The following is a 16085-nucleotide window of genomic DNA, read 5'->3' on the forward strand; positions in this document are numbered from 1 at the left end:
CTGACCCTAGCCCCCCGACACATAAACTACTGCAGCATAAATACTAGAGGCTGAGACAGGAGGGGTCAGGAGACAGTGGCCCCATTTACACACTTTCAATATTTGGAAGACCCTACGTCCTCTACACAATATTGTGCTGCTTATGCCATGTGCCATAGCAGTCTCTTTCTGCTGTAAAGCAAAGGGTCACCAAGCATGTGGTGCAGGTGATGGGGGACTTCATTTTGCAGAGAACACAACGACGCCTCCATGCTGTGCCCTTTTGGCCCTGAGGCACATCCATGCCTGCAGAAATAAATTTGGGCAGATGAACACTTGTTGCAGCAGCAGAAGGGACAGGTACAACAGGTGCAACAGGTGCAGTGGTGCTGTAGTCAGCAAGCTCCCTGATGAGCAGCTCTCTGAAAGCTCGCTGTGTGATGGGGGGCTTTCCACAGCTCTTAGCAATTTCCTTGTGTAGGATGAATGCATTCACCACAGCAATGTCGATGAAATGGTAGAAGAACGTCTTGTACCATTTTGTTGTCTTGTGCAGAACATTGTAATAGCCTATCAGCGCATCCGACAGGTCCACACCGCCCATGCTCTTGTTGTAGTCCTTCACAGCAGCTGGAATGGGGACATTCTTTGTGGTCCATGCCCCATTAGCGCTCTTCACCCGCCTGACTACGTTATCGCCACTGAAGGATTTGTGGATTGTTGAGCACATCACCACCTCTCTGGTATCCATCCACTTTACAAAGAGAAGGCCATCTTCACAGATCCATCGCATGCTACCCCGCTCAGCGCGCTTAGGCATGTCATTCACCTTTGTCTTCGGAAAGCCCACCCTGTTGGTGCGAATGGTGCCACAAGCCCATACATGCCGCTTCTTCAGGTCTGTAAACAGGGTAGGGCTTGTGTAGAAGTTGTCTACAAACAGTTTGTAGCCCTTCCCCAGCAGTTGAAAATCCAATAACTCCATTACAGAGTCGTAGCTAAGTCCCTTACCGGTAGCACAAGTGTTCTTCCCCTCATAAACAAAGAAATTGCAAGTGTAGGCACACACAGAATCAGCCAAAACAAACAGCTTGTAACCCCACTTGGTTGGTTTGTTTCTCATATATTGTTTGAGGCTGATTCTGGCCTTTGAGGCTACCATCCTCTCATCTATGGACAGGTTCTGTGCAGGCTGAAAGTAGGTCTTGCAGGCATCAACAATGCTGAGGTAGAGAGGCTTGATTTTGTAGAGTCTATCAAATGTTGCTGTGCCTTTCTTCTTGTCATTCTCTTCATCATCTTTTGGGTCGCTGATATGAAGTGCCCGTGAGAGAAGCAGAAACCTTTTGCATGACATGACAGTCATGGGGAAAGGCAGTTGGTACAGAGATGATGTTTTCCAGTAGTCGGTCAGGGTTTTCAGCTTCACCAGCCCCATGTAGATGACCAGTGAAAGGTAGCAGAAAAAGTCAGACATGCAAATGGGCTTCTATGCTACTTTTCTGCCTGCTTGCATCTTTGCCCCATACTTATTTGTGTTAGACACGAGAGAATCTACAACAGATGATGTGAAAAACAACTGAAAAAGCTGAAGGGGGCTATAACCTGCAGTCATGTTCAGCTGGGGTCCTGGCTTCCTTTTCGGCCTAAACGTTGGTTGAGGTGGCTCCACGTCTGCTTCGAGGACAGTGTGCCAACGCCCGTCTGCCCCTTTGTTGGCAGGTTGCACACTTCCCCTCCTGCGCTTCTTCGTTAGTGCCTTCACACCTCTAGATGGCCCGGGAGGTGTGGAGCCAGAGACAGCAGGGGTCCGGCTGGATGGACCAGCTTCAGTGGGGGATGGACACCTTGAAATTGGGTGCTCCCAATCTGAGTCTGAGGCACTGTGAAAGAAAAAAGTTCAGGTAGAATAGTTTCACGCATGAGCCCAGCTATAATAAACAGATATATAGAGTACAGGGAACATAGTCAGTCACTAGGTTGAAGTGCTGTTCCATTTCACTCTGGCCATTGTTGTGGGCCTGCCCTCCCCTCCCCTCAACAGCCTCAAATAGCCCTCTTTCATGTGGGGCTGGGGTGGAGTGGCAGACACATGCATCTCAGCCATGCTCCCTCTAATATTCTACTCCATTCCATTTATATTTTATATATATTTTATATATTTATTTTATATATATATATATATATTTATATATATATATATATATATATATATATATATATATATATATATATATATATTTTATATATTTATTTTATATATACATACACATATAAATATATATATACACATATATACACACACACACATATATATATACATATAATATATATACACACATAGTCTATGGGTCATACGCATACATACAAACATACCCCCAAACACAATGTATAGCCAATGAGTACTTTACACATTTCATTACATTTTTATATATTGCAAATAAAATGTTAAAAATCACGAATAATATTTGATATTATTAATTTCAAAAAACAGCATTAGCATGAGAAGAATTTACCAGTCCAAAGCGACGTCCTCTCCGTGCAGAAAATAGTCTTCCATTTCGGAGTCGTAGCTATGCTCGCTAGCTGAATCTTCTTCCAGGAGCAACTCTGTCTCACTTTCCCTATCTATTTCATCAATAATCTGGTGTACATCTGTATATCTAGACTTGGATTTAGCTTTCCCTGATTTAGTCGCCATAATGTTCGATATAAAAAGTAGCTAATGATGCGTTTTACCGAAATACTGCTGTGCGTAACAAGCGTGGCTCCTTCCTCGATGAGTGTTCAATGGCGAAAGGCCGTCTTTACGCATGAGTTTACTACTTGAGCTGGTCTTCCAACACACAAACATCCCATATTGCCGTTTACCTCAGCTCATTGGCTATCTACCCAGCTAGATTTCAAGAGGATCCGTGGTCATTGGGTTACAAAACAGTCAATCAAAGGAACAGCGCTCATATAATTGGTGCACAATGAGGTCATTACATGTTGTCTGCAAATCGGTTTCTTTTGGTCAATAGGTCCCACAAAAAGAACCATCAAGGGTGATTGTGTTACAAACAACCAGTTGATTGCAGTGAACCCTAACTTGACTAGAGAAACACACGTTGAGTGAGTGTATTTACGTCGAATGCTTCAGAGAAAGTTGAATGAGACTGAATTCACGATACAAGCGGTTGACAAAATGTTTCGTGTTAGGCTATAAAAATGGATTTTATCAAACAAAAGACCATTCATTATGTAACAGTGAGCCTTGGGATTGCAAAGAGAAGAAGATCTTCAAAGGTAAATTATTTATTTTATTGCAATTTGTGATTTTGTTACGCATGTGCTGGTTGAAATAGCATTTTGTTATGGTGCTCTCTACTCAGATAATCGCATCGTATGCTTTCACAGTAAATCCTTTTAAAAATCTTTCAAGGCAGTTAGATTACCGAGATTCTAGGCTTTTGAAGAATGTGAGACACTTGTATTTTCATGAACGTTTAATATGACTATTTATGTAGAGTTCTGCCATTTCACCGGATGTTGTCGAATTTGATCCCGCTAACGGGATCAGCACGTCAAGAAGTTAATGGAGTTTAGGTCTCAATTCCACATTTCAAAGAGGTTGCAATAGCATGTATTTTTGTTCTCAACACCACAAAAGGTAAATTATAATTACCTCTGAATCAGAGGAGTGGTCAGGGTGAGGAGAACCATGTCGATCAGGGGCCTCAGGAGAGCTTCCGTCTTCAGGGGCGGTGGGACTGGATGGCCCAGACCTGGGTGCGTCTGCGGGTTCCCCTGACAGAGGTGTCGCTGAGCTGGAGGACGGGGCGATCATAGGAGTGACGTGAGGGATGTGGACTGTCGGGTCAACATCCTCCTGAAAGCCCTCGTCCTCCTCGTCGAGCTGCTCGACGGCGGCTGCCTCTTCCGGAAGGTCAGGGTCCGCGCTGACATCCTGCAGCACTCTGCCAGTCCTCATTCCACCTCACCAGTCCATCCAACAGGAATGCCTGGAAATGCATGGGATTTGCCTTGGTACCTGAGAGAACAATACATGATTAAGGTGGGAGAGCTGTTGCTGTTAACATTAAACTTTAAGCTCCACAATGACAATTACCTGGGATGAACCGGTTTAGGTGGGATTTGCCTTGGTACCTGAGAGAACAATACATGATTAAGGTGGGAGAGCTGTTGCTGTTAACATGAAACTTTAAGCTCCACAATGACAATTACCTGGGATGAACCGGTTTAGGTGGAGGTGGAATGACTCCAAGGATGTGGAGCCCCGTGCGCAGCGATAAACCGGCAAAATCACGCAGCCCTTGGTGATTTTGCCAGTCTCGGTGTACAGCTTTACACCGAATGGGTCCTGTATGCAGTGGAGGTGGCGCCTCTGCTCTTTCCAGATTGCCTGGATGCGGATTGAGTCCAGCAACAGGATGCCCAGGGTGTCGACCCCCTTCTCACTGTTGAAGGTCTCGAGGAGGTCAAGGACAAGGACTTCGGTCGCCACAGCTCCACGCGTACGACGCCGACAGTGAAGCTCCATCTCCTTCCTGCTGATCTTCCTCAAAGCCTCGGTGAGGCCGACCATCCTGTGCTTCCCCTCCAGCTCAGACCTCTTGGCCTCCAGCAGTCGACGGACATCGCCTGCAACCCACTCTAAGATGCAGACTGACAGCTGCCGCATGAAGGGACCGTAGAGCTGGTGGCTCTCAGTGGTGACACCTGACGTGAACCGTCGTATCAGGTGCCAGATGTCCAGCCGAACCACCAGCTGGTCCCACTCATTGTACATGGCAGCTGTCTTTGAGCCGCCGAAGCTGGAGCAGCAGTCTCGGTCAACGTATATGAGCTGGGGGGGCGCCACCCCGGCGAGCCGGTACCGCTCCATGAGACCAGCCGCCATGGGGAGCAGGCCCTCGCCCTCACCGGCAGTGAGGACACTGACGAGGACCTGCCCATGCTCGTTACCAACGTTGGTAACCCAGGCAGCCGTGTCTGCAGCGGTACCCGCAAGCTTTTTAGTCACCTGGAGACAGACACGCAAAGACAGAAAGGTCTTTGCGTTATTTTAATATATATATATATATATATACACACAAAATCAGACATGACTTATCTTTAAGTGAAATCAGACATGACTTATCTTATCTTTAAGGGAAAACTCACCTTCTTTGTAGAGTCCATCTTTAAGATGGACCCAAAGATGGAGGTGACCCTGGCCTTCACCTTGTCCAGCCGCGACAGCACGTCATGGCTGTAGACTGTCAGCAGCCAGACGGGTGAGGGCACCGGGGGCATCTCCGGTGGATCAGTGAACTGCCGCCCAGTGCCCAAGGCCAGAAACTGCTCGCACTCCCCGAGGCACCGTATACAACTCCGCATCCAGGACTCGCTGTGACTTTCACACAGCTTGCTGTAGGTCTGTGACGCACTGTTCCCCAAAGTGCGCGACCTCAGCATCCTCACTACCCGCAGGTCACAGGACAGCCTAGAGAGAAAGAGAGAGATAAAGCATATGAATGACATGCATCCATTATACTTTATTACTAACTAACAAAATCTTGTGAACTTACTTGTATGTCAATATTGCTGGAAACTGGCAACGATGCCGAGCGTCCAGCTGACGGATTATAGGAACCGGGGCCAGGACAGGAACTGGGGCTTGGTCAGTTGGAGGCAGAGGCCGAGGGAGCGATGGGGGGACCTGTAGGGCTACGGCTTTTGCAGTGACACAGAAATAAATAGGTTAAATGAATGAATTAATAAATAAAATAAATGCAAGCATGAATGGACAGACATATTACAAATGTAGATAACAGTGATTAAGTTAACAGCACATTCCAACATGCCCAGATGATGTAACAAAAATATTAAATGAGTGTTGGTCAAGTTTGAGTGTAAAACTGAAATGAAATTAGTGATTAAAATGGAAAAGAGAAAGTCATGATTAAGTAACATACAGGATGACAGCGACATACAGGATGACAGCTACATACAGGATGACAGCTACACGCAGGATGACAGCTACACGCAGGATGACAGCTACAGTGGCAAGGTAAGATATTTAATAGTTCATACATGCAGTGACTCTCCTCTAAACCCAGATGACTCTTACCAATACATTTCCTTGGGCTGACGATAGGAAAAAATTGAACACACTTTAATATGTCAGCAAACTTTAACTGAATACTTATCAAAACGTATCAAATTTCCTATGTCAATAAATAGTGACGTAAAAACACGTGTCTATGTCAGCAGCTGCTTTGACCAGCTCTGCTTCCGATAGATCTGTTGGTGGCAGTGCTGGTCGAGGGAAAGACCCCTATATCACGTGGAGAGAAAGGATTGTGAGCTTGTTAAAGGAATTTATATCTTGATGATAATAATCAATAATCAATTCGCCTTGACTAATGCCCAAGGTTTGTAAGACAATGGGTTAACCTGTTATGGCTAGGGGGCAGTATTTTCACGGCTGGATAAAAAACGTACCCGATTTAATCTGATTATTAGTCCTGCCCAGAAACTGGAATATGCATATAATTATTAGCTTTGGAGAGAAAACACTCCAAAGTTTCTGAAACTGTTTGAATGGTGTCTGTGAGTATAACAGAACTCCTATGGCAGGCAAAAACCTGAGATGCTTCTGTTCAGGAAGTACCCTGTCTGAACATTTCTTGCCCTTCTTTATTATCTCTATCGTTTACAAAGGATCTCTGCTCTTACGTGACAATTCACACGTCTCCAATGAGGTCTCATAGCCCGGGAAAAACAGGAATGACGTAATTCAAAGCCCTGGCTGAAGCACAGGAAGGCAAAAGCTAAGTGGTCACTCAATGGTCTAAGCCTTAGGCGCGTGACACGCCCCGCCCCCGGCTTTCGGTTTTTTCCTCAGTTTACAGACAGGCAGATTCCCGGTCGGAATATTATCGCTTCTCTACGAGATAAATTGCATAAATATTGGTTTTAAACAGCGGTTGACATGCTTCGAAGTACGGTAATGGAATATTTCGAAATTTTTTGTCATATTTTGCGTCATGCTCGTGGCCGAGATTTAGCGTTGGGATAGTGTCTAGAACGCACGAACAAAACGTCGCTGTTTGGATATAACGATGGATTATTTGGGACCAAACCTACATTTGTTATTGAAGTAGAAGTCCTGGCAGTGTATTCTGATGAAGAACAAGCAAGGTAAGAACATTTTTCTTATAGGAAATGTGATTTTGGTGAAGGCTAAACTTGCAGGGTGTCTAAATAGCTAGCCCTGTAACGCCGGGCTATGTACTTACATTATTGCAAAATGTGCTTCATCCGAAAAGCTATTTTAAAATCGGACATATCGAGTGCATAGAGGAGTTCTGTATCTATAATTCTTAAAATAATTGTTATGCTTTTTGTGAACGTTTATCGTGAGTAATTTAGTAAAATCACCGGAAGTGTTCGGTGGGAATGCTAGTTCTGAACGTCACATGCTAATGTAAAAAGCTGTTTTTTGATATAAATATGAACTTGATTGAACAGACATGCATGTATTGTATAACACAATGTCCTAGGTGTGTCATCTGATGAAGATCATCAAAGGTTAGTGCTGCATTTAGATATGGTTTGGGTTTATGTGACATGATATGCTAGCTTGAAAAATGGCTGTGTGATTATTTCTGGCTGGGTACTCTGCTGACATAATCTAATGTTTTGCTTTCGCTGTAAAGCCTTTTTGAAATCGGACAGTTTGGTTAGATAAAGGAGAGTCTTGTCTTTAAATAGCTGTAAAATAGTCATATGTTTGAAAAGTGTAAGTTTTCGGATTTAGAGGAGTTTGAATTTCGCGCCCCGCCCATCATTGGATATTGGAGCAATCGTTCCGCTAGCGGAACGTGTAGATGTAAGAGGTTAAAATAATTAGGCAAGGACTCAGCTTTCTGCAAAAGGTATCTGTAGCTTTATTCAGAGAACGTTCTGAGGTCAGGATAACAAAACAGTCATTATATAGTTCTTGCTTTCTTACGCACATGCATTTACACACAAACTGTTGGTGACCTGCATCCCCCATAGACTTCTCACACTGTTTATCACTATCCCGAGCTCAGCCTGTTCTTTTCCCTCAAGGTTAGAAATGCTTTGAAGCTTTCACTCCCAGGACCATCTGTCTCCTGGTGCCCCTCCTAATTGCATACACACATTTCTTTCCCTATCCCGTGGTTCCTGGACTTTCCAGAACTAATCAAACTAATCGATCCCTACATTGATCATTACATTGATTATTCATTAACCATTCTGTATGACTAATAATTCATCATGGTCTATTGATTCATTTACCTTTAATAGATAATTCTCTTATCAATTCCACCCTTAAATGATTCAATAATTCACCATGATTTGATCAGATGCTATATGAGAACCCTACTAATCACACGCTATATGTAAATGCAATAATCCCTCGCTACATGGAAATACATCACACGCTATATGGAAATACAATAATCACACGCTATATGGAAATTCATCACACGCTATATGGAAATACAATAATCACGCTATATGGAAATACATCACACGCTATATGGAAATTAACATAATGATTATCACATACTATGAGTATTCACTAACAATCACATGCTATATGGAAATTAATTGTGATACCAGGATTTAAACAAGTCCAATACCTGAATATTCCTCCTATTCTTCCATTACTGTCCTAGGCCTATTTCCAATTATGACACTTCTGTTTAGGATTTTCATCATAATTTTCATTTAAGGAACAGTGAATCTAAATGTTAAAAATTGTTTCATCAAACATTGGCTCCTCGTTGTTGAAAGAGACGGAACCATCTTCCTGGCCTGGAGGCCCGCAATCGCCATCCCACTGATCGGAGCTCGGAATGGGTCCATATCTCACCATCTGCTGCGTCATCAATCTCTCTAGAGTCCTGGTGATTAAACCTCTCACACATGGGACGAGACAACATCCACACAACACAAACACACTCATACAGGTGAAAGCAGCCCATAATACAGTTCTTACAACACTTTTCCATTTCCCACACATGAGCTGTGTTATCAGGAATGTACGTACAGCAATGAACCTAATCATTCTACCTACACTGCCCTCTTCTGCCAATAACATATCGAGAGTCAGTCTATTTTACCAGGTCATGAGGGGGGTGGTGGATAATTGGTCAGAGAACCTCTTTACTGCATCCCCGTTTTCATTCATGAATCTCTGTTGATTATAAAATATGTCATTAATCCCATCCACATTTTTATTTATTGTCAACCACCAAAATAATGTGTTAAAGCCTTCACATATTTGATTCATAGCTTTGTATTCATCTGGAACTTCCCTGAGGATGCCAATAGCATCCATCTAGACAAAGCTACTCCCATCCTGGTCAAAACTCCTCCTGTGCCTACTTTAGCCTCTTATAACTGGCCTCTGATGACTAACTCGAACTGGTTGGACCTATAACCCCAGGGCGCAAGTTCCTAACCACCCTTTGTGGTAATTTCTGTTGTATGCGTCCTTTGCTGGTACTAGCCCACCCTTCATCAGTTATAGGTGCTGTGAGGTTAAGAATGTTCTATTCATCTCTCAAACCTAAGTCAGTCACATTACCAATTACCTTTCAGTCATTAAAATCATCTTAGTTCTCGGTGCCATTCTTGTATCTATAACACTGGTATTCATCCGGAATTTAGGTGAACCGAGGTGGGTTGGCTGAGTACTTCAATCTGGCCAACCCCAATTCCTGTACAGTTGTCTGCTTCCCCAGGAAATTGTTTAATGTTTACCTTAAATTCTACATCTTGATCTTCTTTGATTCCTTATTCTGTATGTCACTCATCAGTGTATTATATAGTTTATCTTCTACTTCTTCTCAATGACAACGGTATAGTATGATTAGTACCAGAAGGTGGTGGATCTGAATGTATCAGTCAGATTAGACTATGATGCAGCTCAGAGTCTCTACTCTTCCCAAAAACCGCCAACCCTCTCCTGCCCTTAGTCTCTCTGCTAGGTACCACCCCATACTCACACCTCTAGGAGCATACACAGTGATGAACGGTCGGGATAGGAAATCTTCGTTAAGGAGGTAACCCCCGGACCCTGTTGGTATCGGTTCTTCTCCTAACTCTGTGTGTGATCAACAGTGTTCATATGTGTACATACCTCCTTGCAGTGGGTAACGTGGACCCAAGTGACTCTCTCAGCTTTTCTAATGGCAAAAGCAGTGGTTTAACAGAACCTGGTATGGGCCTTCCCCACGGGGTTGCTTTCAGTTTTTTCTCCTCAGGGACTGGATCCACACCCAGTCTCCTGGTTGGATTGAGTGAATCACCTTCTCCTGTAATTCACCTGTTGGACACAAAATCTTGGACATATGGGTTTGGTTAACAAACAGTCTTCTCATGTGCTCTGCTAGTATTTCTTCAACTTCTATGTCTACCTGTTCTGGTATCTATATTCTCCCTAACTCTGGCATTCTATAGGCTCTACCTGATTAGCTAAACTGTCATCCATCATTTAAAGAGATGGCTCCTAGTAAACCAACTCTAGGGATAATATCTTGACCTAATATTCTAGCTACCATAATCATGTCCACCAAGTAAGTTGGGAACGCTTCTACCCATTTGCTATACTTATCTGTTATTGTTAAACACCCCTCTTCCCCTCATTTCGGAATATTTCAATAAGTCCAATTCCAAATGTTGGAATGGATCTTCTTACAATTTTTTTATTTATTTAAGTTATTATCCTCTAGGCCATCACTCTTTCCTAACTACTCTACTATACTTCCCTCCCCTTGATACATTGTTTAGCCTATGTATCAATATTGCTGGGTATCCATACAATGTCTTTGGTAGGATAAGTTAATTATTCTTATGTCAGACCTTCTCTTGTAGGATGCCCCATTTCATTTTCCACATGTCCAATTCTTCCTGGGGCCTTCATCCTTGGCTATCATTTCTCTTATAGGATGCCCCATTTCATTTTCCACATGTCCAATTCTCCCTGGGGCCTTCATCCTCGGCTATTCTGTAACAATTCTCTGTCAAGTGTTTTATCTTCTTTAAGATGTATCTGTGCTGTTTTGCATGGTTTTAAATGTCTATGTGCTTGTCTATGTAAATAGTAACTTTTCTCTCCTTTCTTATTTCACCGGTTCTAGTCAATGCTACTATTTCGGCCTACTGTGTAGAATAGTGTCTGGGCAATGGTTCAGTGTGTAACACCTGAAACCAACTAAGCTTTCATTGCTCTTTTAGTTAGGGTAACAATTACTTTCAACAAAATGTTCATATCTCCTCCTAGCGATATTACCAAACATAAACTTCAAATCAAAACTAAAATACATGCCTGCCAATGGAGCCGATAGTCTCTCCATGAATTAATATCCTAAAGCTAAGTGAACCAAATTCTCTTTCTATCTACTCCTGCTGGCCCCCCTTCTTTCTTCCCGCTACTCCCCAACCCTCAAGGTTTCAGCAGTGCAGGGGAGGATCTCTCTGTCTGCCCTTCTATCTGTCTCCAGCTTTTTCTCATAACAGAAAGCATCAAATCTGGGTTGTTTCCAAATATTGACTAAATGTCTCATTGTCTCCTTGGTTGCACTCCTGAAGTTTAGAAAAATCAACCGGTCTAGATATTGCATATCTCCTTAAATTGATCTCGATTCCCTCAATAATCCTGGATCACCTACAAATGTCATGTATCCCTGTCCTGTTGACATAAGTCTACCATTATTAAAGTTATTCACAACAAAATATAGTAATACTAGTATATCAATTCCACAGCCTTGTTGTGTTAAATCTCTTACACTGAATTCAACAACAGCTGACTTCCTAAGGGAAAATAAACATATCTAGATCATGTAAAAAATACCCCTGCTACTGGTCAAAATATTTTAAAATCATATAATCAGATCAAAATGACTCATCTGATTTACTCCACCCAGAAAAAATATTTTACCCTTATTGTTCTAGGAAAATAGACTTAAGGAAGCCTACCCTTAGTCTAAGGCTTTACCCTTTTAGTCCTATCATTGGTTCAAATTATCAATTCTGTCTAAGAGCTTTAACTCCATCATAATTATCAGTTCTCCAAATTCCCTTAAAATCAATATCACCAATGCCCTTAAATTCACCATCCAAATGGCTTTTCAATGTGGCTGATCAGACCACACAGGAAAAGTCACCAGAGGGGTTAAAAAGTCATACCACCCTTTCAGAACCGTGTTTCTTACTACATTAAACAAATTAAAGCTAAGAACTTTATCTACATTTGTATCCCAGGTTCCCAGAACATCCCTTATCAAAAGAATTTCGTGTGTTTATTAAAACTCAGAAAACAAAACTTCCAAAATGCCATGTGTGTATACCCCTTTAAGATATCCTGTCCCTAGGATTTTTCCAAAGACAGTTAAGTGCTCCATTTTCCATAAAATAACCACTTGGTCAGCATTTCCTCATACTACACCTATTCAAAAACCCAAACGTTAACTACAAACAAAACCTAAAAATACTTTATAATTCCATTATACTCCCCCCGGTCATTGGTTTTAAACTTATTTGAACATGCGCTACCCTTGGATACAATACTGTACTTCAAACCTATTAAACTCCCCTACTTTAACATACTGCTTGACTAATTTAACCCAAGATTGCTTAAAACCTTAAACCCCTTCAGTTTGTCTGCAAACCGGCCCATTCTGTTTGCTAAGAATACCCTGCCATTATACACAACTGTGTTTAATGTGCACCGTCCCTGTAAAAATAAAATTAACTCCTCCTGCAATTCACTTTACTAACTTAATATTTTTCCATGCAATGTTCAAATCACTGGTGTCAATCAACGAATCAACATTCTCCACCAGTGAGAGCTCCTAAGGATACTCCGGCAATGATTGTGAAAATAACAAACAGGGGAGCTGATATCCCCAGCCTCTCCCAGGGAGGGAGATAACCCGACCCTGGGCGTGGCGCCTTAGGTCGTGAAAACGGGATCTGTGGTCCCATTTTCCCCAACTAAGGTTTCAGTGGTTGGAATCGAATTTTAGGGCGCGCAAATCGGCCCTGGTTTCAGTCAAAGTTCTGGAAGGGGTTGGGGCCGGAGTGCAGTGTGTAAGGTGGTGCCACAACATAGTCCCAATAGTAAGCCCCATAATTACCATACAAATAATAAACGCCCTGGTGGATATTCCCAACCTCTCCCAGGGATATATTAGCCTCCTACGCCCTTCCACCTGGGCCTCCTCCTTCATCAAGGTCCACCTCAAAGGCGGCATTTTGGAGTCCTAATTGGAGTAACGCAAATCGTTCCGTACTACTGCAAGAGTACGTGAAGGAGTTGGGGCTGGTGTGCAATGTGTCAGGTGGTGCCAAGGTGCGCCTGATTTACCTTTGACCTGGACTGAGTGTGAAGTAACTTCCTTCACTTCGTACGGCCCAGTCCACCTGGGTTCGGACCACTTTCTCTTGTGGACCCAGACCCTCACCCAGTCCCCAACTTTTACCTTAGGTGACTGGTCCTCCGGCAGCTCCCCCTCTTGGGCCTTCCGTACCTGCGCAGAGAGAGCTACAGAGAGTTCTGTCAATTTCTTTACATAGTCAGACATTCCTACCCTAAATACGTCCAGAGAGGGCATATGACCTCCCTCTCTGGGCGGCCCAGGCATGACTCTCCCTGTCATTATCTCATGGGGAGAGAGATGGGTCCCTGCCCCTGGGGAAGACCTCATGGCCATTAGTGCCAGCGGCAGGGCTTCCACCCAGGTCAACTTAGACCCTGCACATACCTTGGCAATCTTTGCCTTGAGGGTTTGATTTGCGCGTTACACCAGACCCTGAGATTGTGGCCTGTACACGGAGCCGAATTTATGTACAATTCCGAACCTCTCTTCCACCTGTTTCAGGTGTTTGTTGCTGAAGTGCGATCCGTTGTCGGACCGGATTTGTCTCGGAACCCCATATCTAGGTATGAGTTCCCTTTGCAGCCATTTAATGACTGACTGAGCATCCTCCCTTGCCGTTGGTATTGCCTCTACCCATCTAGAGAATCTGTCCACCATCACTAGCATGTACCTTTTGCCCCCTACCACATTGTCTGCTCCCATGTCTGTGTATCTAGATACGCGCTAAAAGTAAGTTTGGTTGGCGTGGTGGACGTCATCTCTTCTTTCATATGCCTATCCCTTTGTATACTTAGCCAGTCGCGATATTTATTTCACGATGTATTCACGGTGCTGACCCAGTACTCTACTGGTGCCCCACCCTCGTATCCAAAAGTACCAACAACGGGAGAGCCTGGTCAAATTGCTTCCCAAAACGGGGTCAACTTACAGCGCTTTTAGGTGGCGAAAAACGACACGTCAAACCCCCATGACAAAATGTCTAATCTAAACCTATTATTCAAACTTATACTACAGGGACATTTCATTAACATTTAACCAGTCCAAAACGGTTCCCTATGTTGTCTTAAACCGAAACCGGACTAATACCGGAGATTCGGGACGAAACTACCCTGTCTTAAACCGAATCCAAACTAAGTCGGATATTCGGGACCCCATCTAAAATTTAGTGGAGTTACATCTATATAATAAGTTATTATTTACTTTAACCGGCTACTTATTCTGAGTGTTCCCCCCCGGTCAGCCAGTACGGGAGGCCTTCTCAGTTAGAGCCGTTACTATCAATACTGTATCACACAGTCTGTCACTTTTAACCGGGAAGAGTCACACAGACTCTTTGGTCCCATCACGGGATCCTTCTCTATTCCTTTCTCATATGCCTCTCAGGCTCTCTTATTCTCTTTATCTCTTATCTCTTTATCTCTTAACTTCTTAATATTAGTCAAATATCTTTGTAACCCGCCTTGTCAACATAATACAATTTAGTATAAAATTTAACAACAATTCATACTCACGCCCAGTACTACTGATCAAAAATTTGGATAAGACTATAGTACAATATGCAGATTTTTGTTTTAACAGGCTCTGCTTACCTTATTTAGTCGAGCTCGTTGATCAGTTTCCCGGGGCAAGCAGAATCGCCGATGACTCCTGCGGACAGGTCACCCGTTCCCTCGAGATTGCCCTTGACTTGTCCCCTCTCTCATCAACCTTTCATGGACCGAATTCAGAAGTGTGAAACCATCCTCTGCTACCAAGTTTTGTTGATGATCAGTTTCATGAGACGGAGATCAAGTCAAGGCGCCGGAGAGGGTGGATTCGTTAATAATAATAAGGCAGCTTTATTAAGATACAAAGATATTTGGCATAGCGTGCACGGACTCGTTCTGTCACCTCTTAAGGAGACCACAGAAGAGAGCCCCGAATATAGAGTACATAGGCATTTTGTACAGGGTATGACAACAATATGACGTAGGTTGAGTCTGGTTGATCCTCTCAGCTGACTGGTCGATGAGTGTTGAGGGCGGTCCCGTCCCCGACTAATGTCGACTTCTCATTGGCTCTTGACAGTGTTCTCTGTTCTTGAAACCCAGCCCTCAGGGATGTGTGTGTGTGTGTGTGTGTCACGAGTCTACTCAGCCTACACTACTTCTAGCTTATCTTCATGTGTGTACCCGAGAGTCAGACACCCAAGGACAGTGCCTGTTTTTATGCTACAGTTAGGACAGTTTCTGCTACCAGCCCCTCCCGTACACCTGTCCTTGAGCGGCCCCACAACCAGGCATTGTGTGTGTGTGTGGGTGGTTAGGATTAACTGTTCTGCAAGATGTTATCTTGGTATAATGATTGTGTAAGGTTACTGGCAGTGTTTAGGCAATATCGCATTAGTATCAAGAGACATAAAGAATATATTTATTACACTAGCTCATCATGTCTCAGTCTAAACTGTATGTACACTCAAAAATACAGAAAGGAGTGGGAATCAAACCCTGAATTCAAAGGCTGGTTGAAGCCGTTTATTGGAGATGATACACGGGCATACTGCCTGTATTGTAAGGCTGATTTCTACGCCAAACTTAGCGATGTAAAAAATCACGACAACTCAAAAACATACTCAAAAGGCAAAGCCTTATAACAGTTCCACCCAAAACAAGCTGCCATTTATGGTTAAAAAAAATTGACTCTGCAAAAAAGGCTGAGGCC

General features: G+C 43.3%; 1 protein-coding gene and 1 long non-coding RNA gene across 2 annotated transcripts; both read right to left on the minus strand.

Annotated features, from left to right (window-relative positions):
* On the minus strand, nucleotides 1-2855 carry LOC115147582 (piggyBac transposable element-derived protein 4-like). Its single transcript, XM_029689845.1, has 2 exons — nucleotides 2496-2855; nucleotides 1-1862 (listed from the first exon to the last, which is right to left on the minus strand). Exon 2 carries the CDS (start codon nucleotides 1454-1456, stop codon nucleotides 122-124), a length of 1335 nt encoding a protein of 444 aa, XP_029545705.1. The 5' UTR covers nucleotides 1457-1862; nucleotides 2496-2855; the 3' UTR covers nucleotides 1-121.
* A 9934-nt stretch (nucleotides 2856-12789) lies between these two features.
* Nucleotides 12790-15538, minus strand: LOC115147584 (uncharacterized). The gene is made up of 2 exons (XR_003866406.1): nucleotides 14975-15538; nucleotides 12790-13549 (listed from the first exon to the last, which is right to left on the minus strand). It is a non-coding gene; the product is annotated as an uncharacterized LOC115147584 (long non-coding RNA).
* Between the last annotated feature and the right edge of the window lie 547 nt (nucleotides 15539-16085).

Source organism: Salmo trutta, chromosome 14 (genome assembly GCF_901001165.1).
Source record: "Salmo trutta chromosome 14, fSalTru1.1, whole genome shotgun sequence".
Lineage (NCBI taxonomy): Eukaryota > Metazoa > Chordata > Actinopteri > Salmoniformes > Salmonidae > Salmo > Salmo trutta.

Coding starts and splice junctions, on each gene's coding strand:
- LOC115147582 (XM_029689845.1), bottom strand. CDS start 1,456: ATGTCTGACTTTTTCTGCTACCTTTCACTGGTCATCTACATGGGGCTG.